The sequence below is a fragment of the Pelophylax lessonae genome (assembly GCF_965119305.1).
Source record: "Pelophylax lessonae genome assembly, chromosome: 3".
Taxonomy (NCBI): domain Eukaryota; kingdom Metazoa; phylum Chordata; class Amphibia; order Anura; family Ranidae; genus Pelophylax; species Pelophylax lessonae.
Genome location: NC_138770.1, coordinates 43532214 through 43548258, shown reverse-complemented (window position 1 = coordinate 43548258; position 16045 = coordinate 43532214). Strand labels below are relative to the sequence as shown.

Genomic DNA, 16045 nt, shown 5'->3' with positions numbered 1-16045 from the left:
ATGGCACTGCGGATGTCAGCGGATTTCCTTCCTTTCCGTTTTTTACACGGAAGGAAAAATGGGGTTCTGTTCCATTCGTAAAAACGGAACAGAACTGAAAGGAGGAAAATCGGGTGTCAGCGGATGGTATTCCGCTGACACCCGCAGTGCCATTAACTTACATTATGTCCGCAAATCATCCGCAAACGGATGGGATGATTTGCGGACACACGGAGCGGCCGTGTGAAAGGAGCCTTAGTGTTTGTGAAAGCTTACAATACATAATTTACATCATTAAAAGGTAATGGCTTAATTTCTTTTCCACTGCTTTCAATGGCCAACACGGCAGAATACTTCATAAATGTCTCTGGTGAACTCTGATGTCTTTATGAACTATATCCTACATGATGAAGATCAGCCATGCAGTATATAACACTACCCCCTCAGGAGCCAGTGAGTATTTGAGCCCTGGTTAAAGCACAGACCCTGCTGACACCACCGTAATACTTTAACCAGATGTCACTCAAAAAATAAACACACAACTTTTGAAGAACAATTATTCAGATTATATTGAGGTCAGATTAGCAGTAGTATAATCACGAAAAAGTCAACGTCTTATGTACACAAGAAAAAAAACACATATAAGGAATAAACAATACAATACAACACAGTACAGTGCCACTTTAAGTAGACCCAACCGTCCTGCAGGAGTTTAAACGTTAGCTGTCCTACTGAGAGGTTTTCCCCCCAAGTGAGCAGAAAAGAAAAGAGCAAGACATATTACGCAAGCTCACTGGTGGGTAGTGAGTCAGGATTTACCTCTCTGATGATTACGATAAGAAATGTCTCATAGAAAACCAATCACAAAATATGGGAAATACTCTTCTGCCGGCTTGATGGGGCCCTTACGCTAGTGCACAGTAGAGGTGTAATCTCTTTGGATAAGAAATGGCACTTCCCCAGAGATGGTGAAAAAGCAAGCAGAGTTCCTCTTTAATAGTCGGCAACAAAATGGGGACTTTAAGGACATTAGATGATTATAGAGATTTCTTAAGCTGGTAAGAGCAAAGTAGCAGAATTAAGCATAAGCATGTCACTTTAACCTCTTAAGCCCCGGAAAGGTTTACCCCTTCATGACCAGGCCATTTTTTTTGCAATTTGGCACTTCCTTACCTTAACTGACAATTGCCCAGTCGTGCAATGCTGTACCCAATAAAAATTGATGTCCTTTTTTTTCCCACAAACAGAGCTTTCTTTTGGTGGTGTTTAATCACTTCTGTGGTTTTTATTTTTTGCGCTATAAACAAAAAAAACTGACAATTTTGAAAACAAAAAATATTTTTTACTTTATGCTATAAAACTTTCCCAATAAAAAAATAAAATGTTATCAGTTTTAGGCCAATATGTATTCTGCTACATGTTTTTGGTAAAAAAAAATCCCAATAAGTGTATATTGATTAGTTTGCGAAAAAGTTATAGCATCTACAAACTATGGGATATTTTAAATTTTTTTTAAAATTTATTAACTTTTTACTAGTAATGGCAACGATCAGCGATATTTAACGGGACTGCGACATTGCGGCGGACAAATCAGGCAGTAATTGACACTTTTTTGGGGACCAGTGACATTAACCAGGGTTCATACGGTCATGAAAATCCTGGAAAAGTCATGGGATTTTGACATGACACTTTCCAGGCCTGGAAAAGTTATGGAAAATGAGTAAACCCCACTAAGTTTTGGAAAAGTCATGGAATTTCGTGCAACTATTTAATTTAGAAAATGCCCCCTGTATTCTGTGGGAGCGGGGGACAGTAAGTGGACTATTTTCTCTGTTTGGGGTTTAGGCGGATTAATCAGCCGCAGCGCACTGCACAGCTGAAGCCTGGTCACTGGTCTCTTCAATATGAATAGATCGTGACAGGCTGGAAACTCTGCGGCGGATTGATCTGCTGAAACCTGAAACTGAGAAGTGCACTTACTGTCCCGCTCCCAGGGGTGTACCAGTGGGGGGGGGGAGTTAGGGGGGTGCATGCACTGGGTGGTGTCAGCCGGGCCACTTGGATCGCCGCACTGGGGGTTGTCAGCCGGACCACCCGGATCGCCGCACTGGGGGGTGTCAGGCCGCACTGGGGGGGGGGGGGGGGGGGTATCAGGCCGGTGGCCGCCCGCATCACCGCACTGGGGGGTGTCCGCCCGCCGCCCGCATCGCCGCACTGGGGGGGGTGTCAGGCCGGTGTCCGCCGGGCCGCCCGCATCGCCGCACTGATGGGTGTCAGGCCGGTGTCTGCATCTCCGTGTGAAGAACTTCTTAGAAGGCAGCGGCAGGAAGAAGGTCAGTGCCTGAGGAGTCTCGTTTTGTGTGCTGGATAGGAGGGGGATGGCATGGGGCAGCTGAATAGAGATGAATTGAACTTTCCATATTTATTCCTCATGCTGTCGCTGAATGCTTGTTACCTCTCAGCGGCTGCAGGAGGAATATGGAAAGTTCAATTAATCTATATGCATCTGCCCCATCCCCCTCCTATACAACTTCCTTTGCTGGCCCCCCTCAGTGCTCTTTAGCCCCCCCCCCTCAGTGCTATTAACCCCCCTAGTGCTTTTTAGCCCGCTCAGTGCTCTTTAGCCCGCTCAGTGCTCTTTAGCCCCCCCAGTGCTCTTCAGCTCCCTACAGTGCTTTTCATCTCCCCCCATGCTCTTTGGCTCCCCCAGTGCTCTCCACCCCTCTGTGCTCCCTGGCTCCCCCCTCAGTTATTTCCAGTTCCCCCCAGACAGTGCTCTCCAGTCCCCCCCCCCCTCCCCCTGTGCTCTCCATCCCCCTGGTTTTCCCTGCTTCCACCCCCTGCGCCTTCCAACCCCCCTGCAATGCTTTCCAAACCCCCCCTTAATTCTCTCCAGTCCCCCCCCTCCGTCCCATTCAGCTCCTCCAGTGCTCTCTTCTTCCCCCTGTGCTCTCCGGCCTCCCTAGTGCTCTTCTATCTTCTATCATGTCCGCAGTTCTTGACCTTCTCTTGTATCATGTCCGCAGTCTCTGACCATCTCTTGTATCATGTCCGCAGTCTCTGACCATCTCTTGTATCATGTCCACAGTCTCTGACCATTTCTTCTACCATGTCTGCAACCTCTGACCATCTCCTGTACCATGTCTGCAGCCTTTGACCACCTCCTGTATCATGTCCAGAGCCCCACACTTTTTTTCCCAGGACTTGACCCCTGAGTATAGACAAGAGTAAGCACCGCATCTGTGCCATCCATACCAGTCCACCTGCACCTCCATCATGACTGTGGCTTGGGCCTAAAGAGTAAGCGCCGCATTTTGTGCATCTGACTGTGCCATCCATACCAGTCCGGGTGCACCTCCATCATGACTGCCTAAACTGAAGCTTTTTCCCCAAGCAGGAGCGGCCATTAATCTTCTTTCTCCAATTACAGTATATTGGTCAAATTACAAGTTAACTTTATGGGGGTAACACAGTTTCAGCTAAAGTTAGTGTGTTCACAGGGTAGCAATGCCAGGGAAATGCAGCTTTAAAATGTATGGCTTCATGATGTAAAATATGAGAGGTGGCTGGAGAAAGATCAGGACCCGGGACGTGCTAAATGTACAGTGTGTGTCGTAAAACGTTTGACATTTCGAACATGGGAGAGGCAGCGCTGTGTAGCCACGCTAAAGGTGCGAAGCACCAGTCTGCAGCTGCGTGCTCGACAGCTTCCAATCCGATCGCTGGCTTTTTCACCCGTGCGCCTGAAGTGACACCGGCTCCCAGCTGCGGCAGCGGTGCTTCCATTTCATCTTCCACTGTAAAACAAGGGACCATTTTGAGTCACGCTGTATCCAGAAACGAAACCCTAACTGCAGAGGTACTGTACACTACAAAGCTTGTCATTTATTTTAGTAAAAATATGCTGGGTGTGACATGGATTTTCTTCTTATTTAACATGTATGCATAGACATTTCATGAAACTTTAGGTCATGAATATTTACGTGATGTCATGGAAAAGTCATGGAATTTTATTGGTAAAAATGTGTATGAACCCTGATTAACACAGTGATCAGTGCTAAAAATGTTCACTGTAACTGTACTAATGATACTGGCAGAGAAGGGGTTAACATCAGGGGCGATCAAAGGGTTAAATGTATTCCCCGGGAGTGCTTTCTAACTGTGAGGGGGGTGCTTTGACTGGGGGAAGACAGAGATCTGTGTTCCTGCTTAGCAGAAACACAAGATCTCCATCTTCCCCTCTAACAGAACGGAGGTCTGCCTTGTTTACAGAGGCAGACCACGGTTCTGCCTCTCCTGAAAATGATCGCGGGGTCCTGGTGAACATCGGGTCCACCGGACCTGCTGATTGGCTCCCACTGTGATCAGGTTGTGGCTGGCGCGCGCAAATGCCCCAGACCCAGTGCTTGAAATTAGGTATAGGTATGTGATTTCACGCAGGAGGGCTACCCTGCCACAGTATATCTGCATGGGGCGGTCCAGAAGAGGTTAAGTGCAGAACTGGGCTTGTGAAACGTGTTCCTTTCTTGGATAGAATAGGCCTGAACTGGAATTTAGGATTTACCTCTCTGATGATTAGGATAAGAAATATCCCATAGAGAATATAGAGAACCAATCACAAAATATGAGAAAGAATCTTCTGCCGGCTTGATGGGGCCCTTACGTTAGTGCATAGTAGAGATGTAATCTCTTTGTGTGAGAAATGGCACTTCTGAGAGATGGTGAAAAAGCAAGCCGAGTTCCTCTTTAATAGCGGACAATAAACTTGGGTAGTCACTTAATGGACATCAGATTATTGTAGAGATTGCTTGAGGTGATAAGGGGGTGGGAGTAGAATTTAGCACAGGCTGGTCTCTTTAAGTGCAGAACCGGGCTTCTTCCTTGGATAGAATAGGCCTGAAATGGAATGCATTCAAAATTCCTGCCTTTAAGGGATGCAGAAAGCATTAGTGCTAATATCCTGCATGTAGTGAATTAACGAGCAATGACTGGAGATAGGCGGAGCCCGGAGACGGGACAAGAAAGACGAGAAATTACCAGATATCCACCCTACACCTTATCTTGCACAGGACAGGAGTGCATATTTGTTCACAGCCCGAATAATTCATTATTTGGTAAGAGGCCAACCACTCTTTTTTCCATCTGGGAGACATTAGCGGCTAAAACCCTTTTGGCTCTTTCCTTTGCTGTGTGATTTCTGGAGCAGAGCTATTTCTATACACGCCCTTATATTCCAATCTTCTGGTAAGAAGCTAAGCTGGTGGTGGGACACTGAATTCTCATTCATGTGGTCTTTTCAGTTTAACTGTTTCTTCACAAGAAAGTTTGGATTTGGACTTTTTTTTATATATTTGTGTGCATTCAATTGGGACTGTTTTTTCACATTATCATTTGGATGGACATTTTTGTTTGATATTCACTGGTGTTTTCAATGTATATTGTTGAATATACTTTTTGATTTGCTTTTGCACAATTTTCACCAGTTAATAGCATTATTGCATTGTCTTAATATAGACCTTATCACCTATGTAATGACACATACATGATTTTTCACTTGTTATTTGGTTAGCGCACCTGATACACATTATCCATATCATTAATTTTAGCCCTAAGGTAGCAGCTTCCCACTATTTAATCAACGCACTTTTTCTTATCACTTAAATATCCTGCATGTAGTGAATTAACAAGCAATGACTGGAGATAGGCGGAAGCACTGAATGAGCTCTAGAATCTTTGTGTGGCAGTCTGTACTGTAGGAAATCCTGAGCTGAAATAACACCTAAGCCTGCAACATATGATTGCGTGGTATGGGTTAGGAACTCTCTCATCCAGTCCTTTGATGTAGCAGGGCGAAGTGATGACCTTGAGTGTTGGGGGGCCCCTTTGTCTTCTCCTTAGGATGAAGTCATGCCGATAATACTGATCCAATCTCTTTGACTATAGGACCATCTTTTGCCCCTCAGTGGGTTCAGCAATCTGGAATCTCCCGTTCAAGTCTCTGGCTCAATCCAATCCGGCCTGTGTCCTCCTGGATCTGAAGAACTTTTTTCTCACCATCCCAGCTCTCTCAGTCTCCTCCTTTCTACCCCGATTGTTCCCGAGCTTTTCCTTTTTAAAGGCTCCTGCCCCTTTGCCCACTCAGTTCCAGATTATCTGAGTGAAAAAATCCGGTGTTCTAAAATTTCATCGGACCCATGAAAATTCCGGACCCTCGTCAGCTGGTGAAAGCCCCGATGTGCATGCGCACAAGACATTTTCCAGGTCCAATGAAATTTTAAGACTTAGTGAACAGCTGACTGAGAGGAGGCGGGGCTGAGGCACCGGGAATGTGCGGTGCACCAACTCCACTTCCGGGTCTATGCGTTGCAGACAGATCTTTTTTTTGTTGTTTTCTTTTCTATCATTCCACACATTTACACACAATCCCTTTACTTTAATGGAACGGAAAGGCGGACACTCTTTTTTTTTTTTTAGCACATACCAACACACTGTGCAGGGGTCCAGAAGCACTGCATTTCCCATGATGCATTTCCCTTTTCTGCTTAATATAAATACTAATAATGATTACGATGAATATTAAACATTTTATTATTTCTCTCGATGTGTGTAAGGGAATGTGTGTAAATGTGTGGAATGATAGAAAAGAAAACAACAAAAAAAAAGATCTATGTCTGGAACGCATAGACCCGGAAGTGGAGTTGGTGGACCGCATATACCCGGTGCCCCAGCCCCGCCTCCTCTCAGTCAGCTGCTCGCTAAGTCTTAAAATTTCATCGGACCTGGAAAATGTCTTGTGCGCATGCGCACCGGCACTCGCACCAGCTGGTGGTGACGTAGCGTCACCGGAAGAGACGAGGGTCCGGAATTTTCACGGGTCCGATGAAATTTTAGAACACCGGCTTGCAGCATAGAAGTCCCAACATTCTTAGCATTGCTAGACGACATCCTGTAATAGCTAAGCTGCAAAACAATACCATCTTGTGGCCATTTAACATCCTGCAACCAGTAACAATGCAGTGTGTTATAAGTATATCTGAGGTGTATATCACGGTGTGCTTCTTCTCCATATGGGAGCTGTGATGACCTGTAAATTTCATATAGAAGATATTTCCTGCACTCAAGTCACCAATACACATCGAGGGTTGTGTTGGATCCCTGATGTACATGGGGACAGGACTTCAGAGAGTAACAATTCCCTCACTCAGGACAAGAAAATGACTTCAACTCTGTGTGAAATCTCTGATGTTTGGAAAGATGGGACTTCCGTGAAAAACATTTCCCACACTCTGGACAGAAATAAGGTTTTTCCCCTGTGTGACACCTCTGATGTGTGACAAGTGCTGATTTCTGTACAAAACTTTTCCCGCACTCAGCACAGGAATACGGCTTCTCTCCCGTGTGCGTTCTCTGATGATTATAAAGATTGGACTTATCTGCAAAACATTTCCCGCACTCAGGACATGAATATGGTTTTTCCCCCGTGTGAGACCTCTGATGTTTGACAAGATCTGTCTTTTGTAGAAAACATTTCCCACACTCAGAACAGCAATATGGCTTCTCACCCGTGTGCAATCTCTGATGACTATAAAGATTAAACTTCTCTAAAAAACATTTCCCACACTCAGGACAGGAATACGGCTTTTTCCCTGTGTGAGATCTCTGATGTCTGTCAAGCTTGGACTTCTCTGAAAAACATTTCTTGCACTCAGAACATGAATATGGTTTTTCCCCCGTGTGAGATCTCTGATGTCTGTCAAGACTGAATTTCTCTATAAAACATTTCCCACAATCAGGACAGGAATACGGTTTCTCTCCTGTGTGAGATCTCTGATGCATGTAAAGATTGGATTTCCTTGATAAACATTTCCCACACTCAGAACAAGAATACAGCTCTTTCACCGTGTGAGATCTCTGATGTACGGAAAGACTGGACTTCGCTGAAAAACATTTCCCGCACTCAGGACATGAATATGGCTTCTCACCTGTATGAGATCTTTTATGTACATTAAGACTGGATTTAAATTGGAATTGCTTCCCGCACTCAGTACAGGAAAACCTCTTATCTATTGGAAGGACGGCACTGTCCCTCACAGTCTGAGGTTCCTTGGGATAAAAGGAATACGATGGTACGGCACCGTCCCTCACAGTCTGAGGTTCCTCAGGATAAGAGGAATACAATGGTCCAGCTACACTGTGTGGTGCCGGATGGACATTTGAGGTAGCCGGGTTTTCTCCTGGACTATACTGTGTGATGTCCTCATCTTCTACTTTACAGTCTGGAGACAAAGTGAGAAAATCCTCTGAGGTTTCCCTCATCTCCCATTCATGTACTAAAATAGAAATAAAAAGATTATTACTAGACATGAGCAGATTGGTTCCCCTAAACCAGGACCCACATCAGGCAGCTTTGTCTCTGAGGATATTACAATTCCACCCTCAAGGTAACTAGTAAATGGGTCCCCTGATCTCCTACCAGTTCATTTCTTTATTCATGGACCTTAGTCAGAGAGTGAGGAAACAAGGAGAACTGTCTTTTATAGAAGTGACAGTGATGAGGGGATTATAGGATGAGTGTCACTTTCTGTTTAAGGTTCCAAAGCTTGAGAATATTATCATATTATCAACTTATAAAAGTCTGTGCTCCAATCAAATCATCAGATATAAAGTGTCCAGCTGGTAGACAATGGGTGTAACAAAATGGAATACATATTATTTTAATATATAGCAGTGGGTAGAGAGCAACAACATACTATATAGGATACAATAGTTAGGACTATATAAAATCAGAACTATGTAACGTACAACATAGTGCAGGGATCAGGACTACATTATATGCAATGTAAACTATACAAAGTAAGAGTCGGAACTCATAAAATTGATATTCAGTAATCAGTGGAAGCTTAAATGTTTACTTGAAACAAGCTGCAGAGGTCCCACACCGCTTCCTCTCGTCTTCTGAGACTGCACTCAGTGACTTGGGTCTGAGGCTATACAGACATATCCCTCCACCCGGCACAGCTAGCAAACAACACAGCAAGTAACCTGGGAGAATTTCTCTCTCATAGATCTTGCTAGACCCAGGCAAGAGGCAGAGGACCCAAGGTACATGAACCAGCTGCCAAGTTCGAACAATGCCTATGGTGAAAACCAACATTTTGCTGCCAGCCAAACCCCAGAATCTACATAAATCCAGTCTAATCCAGTATATTCATAAATTGTGTCTGCAGAAAAGAGAAGGAAGATTATCCGAGAGAAATACAGAACGGGGAACACCGCCCCGGAAAGTGACCAGGGTATTACAGGCTGATATCAGCCAGTCCATTTCCTATTCTGGACCAATCAGTGAGCAGTATGGATGGAGGGATGTATTTAGATTTAGTGTTAATGACCCACCTGTGCTGATCTCTGTAGGAGTGTCCTCTTTAAAAAATGACCTCATCATTCCATCTTCCTCTATAGATTGCTCATCATCCCTCACATACGTCTCCTCTTCTTCTGCTTTACCCTCAACTTTAGAATCTCTCAGGTTTCCACTCTGAATATATAATAAAAATGAAATCAATTGTAACAATGCAGATAATGTACAGATTCTACCGATACTATCAGTGATTGTTCCTCATCTACCTGATAAAGGTGAGGGATGGTGTGACCTTCCTGTGTGGAATACCGGGAATACAGAGGACGGGGACATCTGTCTGGTGGGTTTCCATTACTGGATCCATCTGTAGGAAACACACACACTGACTGAATACATTGTTTCTATGTGTTTATCAGATGATGGGGGGGATCTAGGGGGACCTTCCATACTGCCCTCTCCTTTACAATAAAGTCTCCTCTTACCCGGTGATGTGAGGGGCGGCTGATTCTCCATCATGACATCCTTGTAGAGATCCTTGTGTCCTTCTAAATACTCCCACTCCTCCATGGAGAAATAGACAGTGACATCCTGACACCTTATAGGAACCTGACACACACAATGATACAGTCACCATCCAGACACATCCCTTGTCTGTTACTGGATAATGTGCCAGAATTCCCAGCACTGCCCACCTCTTGTGTCAGCAGCTCCATCATCTTCTTGGTGACTTCTAGAATCTTCTGCATGTTGTGTCTCTCAGGTTTTAGGGAGTCACATGGAGGCACTGTGATGGTCATATGATCACCTGGCTTCTGAAGAGAAAATCTCTGAATTGGAAAACCAAAAGGAATATCATGTTAGAATACCAGAATCCTCCTCACCTCTCCGGTCAGAACTGTGTTTTATTTGTAGAGATAAGAGTGATGTCGTATGCCCTCCCAGAATCCTCCCCATTCGTGCTGTCAGGTCTGTGTTTTATTATTAGAGATAAGAGTGATGTCATGTGACCTCCCAGAATCCTCCTCACCTCTCCGGTCAGCAGGTAGATGATCTCCAGGGTGAGGTTTAGTATTTTCTCAGTCATGTGACTCCTGTCCTCCTCCATCCTCATTGGTGTCGTCATTTGATCTATACAGGTCTTCTTGTAAATGGATAATTTTTGTAAATGAAAGTAAGAATTATTTGGATGGTATTGGTCATACAATAATAGGGTGTGGATGTGAGGGGGGTAATAGGAGGGTTGCTGTCCTTTTAAGAACTACTGCCCTTGTAGGAACACATTTAGTTTGGACTGTTTTGTTTAGTGTTTGCTACAATTTTTAGGTTTCAGAACCCTCTAAACCTGCCGGGTCAGAAATTCCTGTTTCACTGTTGGGTTGGTTTTGATTCTGAACTGTTTTAGATTCGTTTTTGATCTGTAGATAAGGAATGATAAAAATAATCCTTCTTTTGACTTGATTGCTCTGAGGCAGCGCTATGAGGTCAATGTAAAGTCATCATGATGTCCAGAAAGGGGAACTTGCTAACTTTTGGCCAGACTTTTCCGACTAATCAGGATGATTGTTAGAACTATGGCAGCCTGCTAACTGACTGTTACTCTCTGCAGTAAGAGAAGGGATTGGAGTGGATGTCAGGAGGATGCTGCTGGTGGAGTAGAGAGCTGTGGGGGAGGAATCTGGAGTATCCAGGATATTGTATAGAGCGGTAGGGTGTTCTTGATGTTTGCATTTTTGGAAACTTTTTTCTTGACCAGTGAGATGGTGAGGTGATAGGAGTTCTTTGAGGTCAGAAAAGTAAGTGCAGCTAGGTCAGGAGGACCATCAGAGACCAAGAGCCCCTATGGCGGGCCAGATACTGTTTAGATGTAAACAGAGAGGGTGCCTCTCCTAACCTGGTGACAACTGACGTGTTTGGATTGGAAACTGTCAATCTTTGTCCAGGAGGACTAATGGCAGGTGAAGCTGTCCTAAAAAGTGCCCCTACTCCTGTCCATATTGCTTAACCATTTCTAGCACAGAATAACTTAACCACTTTACCACCGGAGGATTTTGCTGTCTTCCGTCCAGGCCACTTTTTGCGATTCGGCGCTGTGCGACTTCAACTGACAATTGCGCGGTCGTGCGACGCCGTACCCAAACGAAATTTACGTCCTTTTTTTCCCCACAAACAGAGCTTTCTTTTGGTGGTATTTGATCACCTGTGCGATTTTTACTTTTTGCGCTATAAACAAAAAAAGAGCGTTTATTTTGAAAAAATAACAATATTTTTAACATTTTTTTATATGAAATTCCCCCCAAAAAAGATGTAAAAACCAATTTTTTTAAAAATTTTTGGCCAATTTGTTTTATGCTACATATGTTTGGTAAAAAAAATCGCAATAAGCGTATTTTGATTGGTTTGCGCAAAAGTTATTGCGTTTACTAACAAAGGGAAAGATTTCTGTCATTTTTGGTGTTTTTTTTTAACGCGTAATGGCGGCGATCTGCGATTTTTTTTTGCGGGACTGCGACATTGCGGCGGACAGACCGGACCCCTGACTGACATTTTTGACACTTTTGGGGGTACCAGTGACATTACTGCAGTAATCAGTGCTATAAATATGCACTGTTACTGTAAAAATGACACTGGCAGGGAAGGGGTTAATTTTATTGGAGAGGGAGGGGTTAATGTATGCCTGGTGCTTACTGACGTGTAGGGGGGGAGGTGACTGAGTGATTCATGGACAGATCGGATGTCCAGCTATGCTGAACAGTCCGATCTGTCACTCCCTGTCACTATGGAGATCCGCCCGCTGTGTTTACACACAGCGGGCGGATCTCCAGACTCGATCCCCGACGATCGGGTAAGAGCAGCGGCGATCGCCGCTGCTCCTCCCCTGGCCCGACTCCCGCTGTGAATGAAAACAGCGGGAGCGAGCCTCCGGCGGCGCGCAAGCGCCGCCCAGAAGGGGGAGTGTCCAGTCACGTTAATACTACGTGGCTGGACGATAACGAACCACTCTGCCGCAGTAGTATTACTGTGAGCGGTTGCAGAGTGGTTAAAAACATCTTGAATATCATCACCTATCACTTAAATTTTACATAACTTTATTTATAATAATTAGTGTTGAGCGAACACGGACTGTATTATTCGGGTCCGTACCGGATAATTTGATTTTTGTTACCCGGACACGGACCCGAAAACTTTACTGTATGTTCGGGTTTCAAATCCGTGTTCGGTAATTTTATTTCCTGTTTTGTATGTAATGGCGCGGTTTTAATGGCAGGCTTTCAACAGCCAATCAACAAGCGTTTAACTGGTGTGCCATAGAAGCCATCACAGGCATGCCTACTAATGGCATGGCTGTGATTGGCCAGCTGAAGCATGTGACCCAGGTCTTTATAAGCTAGAGACACAGCGCGCTGTGCGTCTGTCTGTTCTAGTGTAGGGAGAGAGCACACACAACGGTGCTGGCTGCTGCTGATTAGGGAAAGACAGGGAAAAAAAACATTGTGCCCGAAAATAATGCAGGGACAGGTCGGAGTGTAGGCAGGGAAAGATAGAAGAGCATTTTAGGGAGAGGCTGGAGAGAGTAGGCAGGGAGAGATTAGGAGACACAGGACAGAACAATCGTCCGTTAGCGATCTACATCGATTTTGCTGTGTGGGGGGTGGTGCAGTGAACGATCTTTTTTCCCTCACTTGAGCCCACTGAGGAGGAGGAGGGAGAAAAAAAATATTTTTATAAGTCTGTTGTGTGCAGCGTTCAGCTATATTTTACTACAAAATGCTGTTCTAATCTGCTATTTAAAAATTACAAATTTAAAGGGGATTTTTTTTTTTTTTCCCTTCATACCCTGCTGCTGACCGTGACATAAAACATAAGACACTGCTGTGTTCACATGTGCTATTGAAAAATCACCAATTTTATATCCTTTTTTCTATTCCGCTATTCAATATACACCCTTTTGGGGTACAAAAAATTGTAATCGGGGCCTAGTCTGTGTTTGTACGTGTGAGATACAGCTTTCTATATACTTTTTTCTATTCCGCTATTCAATATACACCCTTTTGGGGTAAAAAAAATGTAATTGCGGCATAGTTTGTATCGGTACGTGTGAGATACACCTTTCAAATTTTTATGGCGCATCTTCCACCGCCGAGGATTGCAGGGCGCTTCAGTTTGCCTCCTGTTCCGAACGCCTCCTACTCCTCTTCCTCATCCTCCCTTTAGGGTACAAAAAATTGTAATCGGGGCCTAGTCTGTGTTTGTACGTGTGAGATACACCGTTTTATATCCTTTTTTCTATTCCGCTATTCAATATACACCCTTTTGGGGTGAAAAAAATTAAATTGCGGCATAGTCTGTATTGGTACATGTGAGATACACCTTTCTATATACTTTTTTCTATCCCACTATTCAATATACACCCTTTTGGGGTGAAAAAAATTAAATTGCAGCATAGTCTGTATCGGTACGTGTGAGATACACCTTTTAAATTTGTTTGGCGCATCTCCTTCCACTGCCGAGGATTGCAGGGCGCTTCAGTTTGCCTCCTGTTCCGAACTCCTCCTACTCCTCATCCTGCCTTTAGGGTACAAAGAATTGTAATCGGGGCCTAGTCTGTGTTTGTATGTGTGAGATACACCGTTTTATATACTTTTTTCTATTCCGCTATTCAATCTACACCCTTTTGGGGTGGAAAAAATTAAATTGCGGCATAGTCTGTATCGGCACGTGTGAGATACACCTTTTAAATTTGTTTGGCGCATCTCCTTCCTCCGCTGAGGATTGCAGGGCGCTTTAGTTTGCCTCCTGTTCCGAACTCCTCCTACTCCTCTTCCTCATCCTCATCCTGCCTTTAGGGTACAAAAAATTGTAATCGGGGCCTAGTCTGTGTTTGTACGTGTGAGATACACCATTTTATATCCTTTTTTCTATTCCGCTATTCAATATACACCCTTTTGGGGTGAAAAAAATTAAATTGCGGCATAGTCTGTATCGGTATGTGTGAGATACACCTTTTAAATTTGTTTGGCGCATCTTCCACCGCCGAGGATTGCAGGGCGCTTCAGTTTGCCTCCTGTTCCGAACTCCTCCTACTCCTCTTCCTCCCTTTAGGGTACAAAAAATTGTAATCGGGGCCTAGTCTGTGTTTGTACGTGTGAGATTACACCGTTTTGTATAAATTTTTTCTATTCCACTATTCAATATACACCCTTTTGGGGTGAAAAAAATTAAATTGCGGCATACTTTGCATATTTGACTGTGAGATACACCCGTTGTATGTGTATACTGTTTTTCTATTCCGCTATTTAATAAACACCCTTTTGGGGTAAAAAAAACAGAATTTTTGTAAAATCTTACCTGTAAAATTCCTTTCTCTGAGTCCTCCGACAGTCGCCGCCTCTTCATATTTGTCACTAATGGGGTTATTGACCTTTGCTCCGTAGGAGTAGCTAGGCAACTGAATATATTAATATCAAAGCTTTTAGCATATCCCACCCCCAGGGGGTGGTCCCCTCAGTCAATACCTCCCTGCTTCCTGCATTTCCAACTCAGTTTCAGTAGCATAGCAGTAGAGTACATAAACAAACCCCAAAAGAGGGGCGGGGGCGGTGACTGTCGGAGGACTCAGAGAAAGGAATTTTACAGGTAAGATTTTACAAAAATTCAGTTTTCTCTTACGTCCTCCGACAGTCGCCGCCTCTTCATATTCGTTACTAATGGGGACGTCCCATAGCAGTGTAGACATGAGGGGTGGGAAAAAAGCAGCCGCGCCTAAAGCAACGCAGTACCCACATCAGAGAAAGGAACCTTACCAAAGTAAGAGAACCAACTGGGCAACAGGAAAACGTGCTCAACAGGAGCAACAACCCAGGAAAGAACAAGTAACCTAGGGGTAAAAACACCCCAACAGCCAAGGGCCCAAACAAGGGACCCTAAGGCACCGCCGCACTAAGAACTTTACGGCCAAAGAAAGCATCTGCCGATGCCTGAACATCCACTTTGTAAAATTTCGAGAAGGTGTGAACGGACGACCAAGTCGCCGCCTTACACACCTGGGCCACAGAAGCCTGATGACGATAGGCCCAAGACGTACTCAGAGACCTGGTAGAGTGCGCCTTCACAGGAAAAGGAGGAACCTTCCCCTTCAAAGCATAGGCTTGCACAATCGTCTGTCTGATCCATTTGGCGATGGTCGCAGCCGACGCCGCCATGCCCTTCCGAGGTCCCTCAGGAAGGACAAAGAGGGAATCCGACTTGCGAAAGGATTTAGTCGATGACAGGTAAACCCTGATTGCCCTAACAACATCCAAGGAATGCAAAGCCACCTCCTTCGGATGCTTAGGCTTCGCGCAAAGCGAAGGCAGAACAATATCCTCATTGAGGTGAAATTCCGAGATCCTCTTCGGAAGAAAAGACGGGTTAGGTCGCAAGACCACCTTATCCAAGTGAATCACCAAATACGGAGATTTGCAGGACAAGGCCGCCAGCTCCGACACCCTGCGAGCCGAAGTGATCGCCACCAAGAAGGCAACCTTCTTGGACAACAGAGACAACGAGATCTCCCTGATCTTTTCAAAAGGAGCATGTTGCAACACGGATAGAACAAGGTTCAAATCCCATAGAGGCAAAGGCTCCCTCCTAGGAGGGACCAAATGTCGCACCCCTTGAACAAAGGTGCTAACCAAAGAGTTAGACGCCACAGGGCGTTGAAAGAGAACG

At 44.7% G+C, this 16045-nt stretch overlaps 4 protein-coding genes and 1 pseudogene across 6 annotated transcripts in view; 2 read left to right on the top strand and 3 right to left on the bottom strand.

Moving 5' to 3' along the window:
* LOC309550683 (uncharacterized protein) overlaps positions 1-16045 on the bottom strand; it is a 3164715-nt gene that overhangs the window by 328133 nt on the left and 2820537 nt on the right. The gene's annotated exons all lie outside the window — the stretch shown is intronic.
* The window catches only part of LOC309550793, a 1525103-nt pseudogene that overhangs the window by 400074 nt on the left and 1108984 nt on the right, over positions 1-16045 (top strand). The gene's annotated exons all lie outside the window — the stretch shown is intronic.
* LOC309550764 (oocyte zinc finger protein XlCOF29-like) overlaps positions 1-16045 on the top strand; it is a 251054-nt gene that overhangs the window by 67360 nt on the left and 167649 nt on the right. The window lies entirely within an intron of this gene.
* The window catches only part of LOC309550693 (uncharacterized protein), a 217615-nt gene that overhangs the window by 156794 nt on the left and 44776 nt on the right, over positions 1-16045 (bottom strand). The gene's annotated exons all lie outside the window — the stretch shown is intronic.
* LOC309550055 (uncharacterized protein) lies at positions 6929-9301 on the bottom strand (the record flags this gene model as incomplete). Its single annotated transcript, XM_082250522.1, has 2 exons — positions 6929-8136; positions 9239-9301. 2 exons carry the CDS (start codon positions 9299-9301, stop codon positions 7177-7179), a joined length of 1023 nt encoding a protein of 340 aa, XP_082106648.1. The 3' UTR covers positions 6929-7176.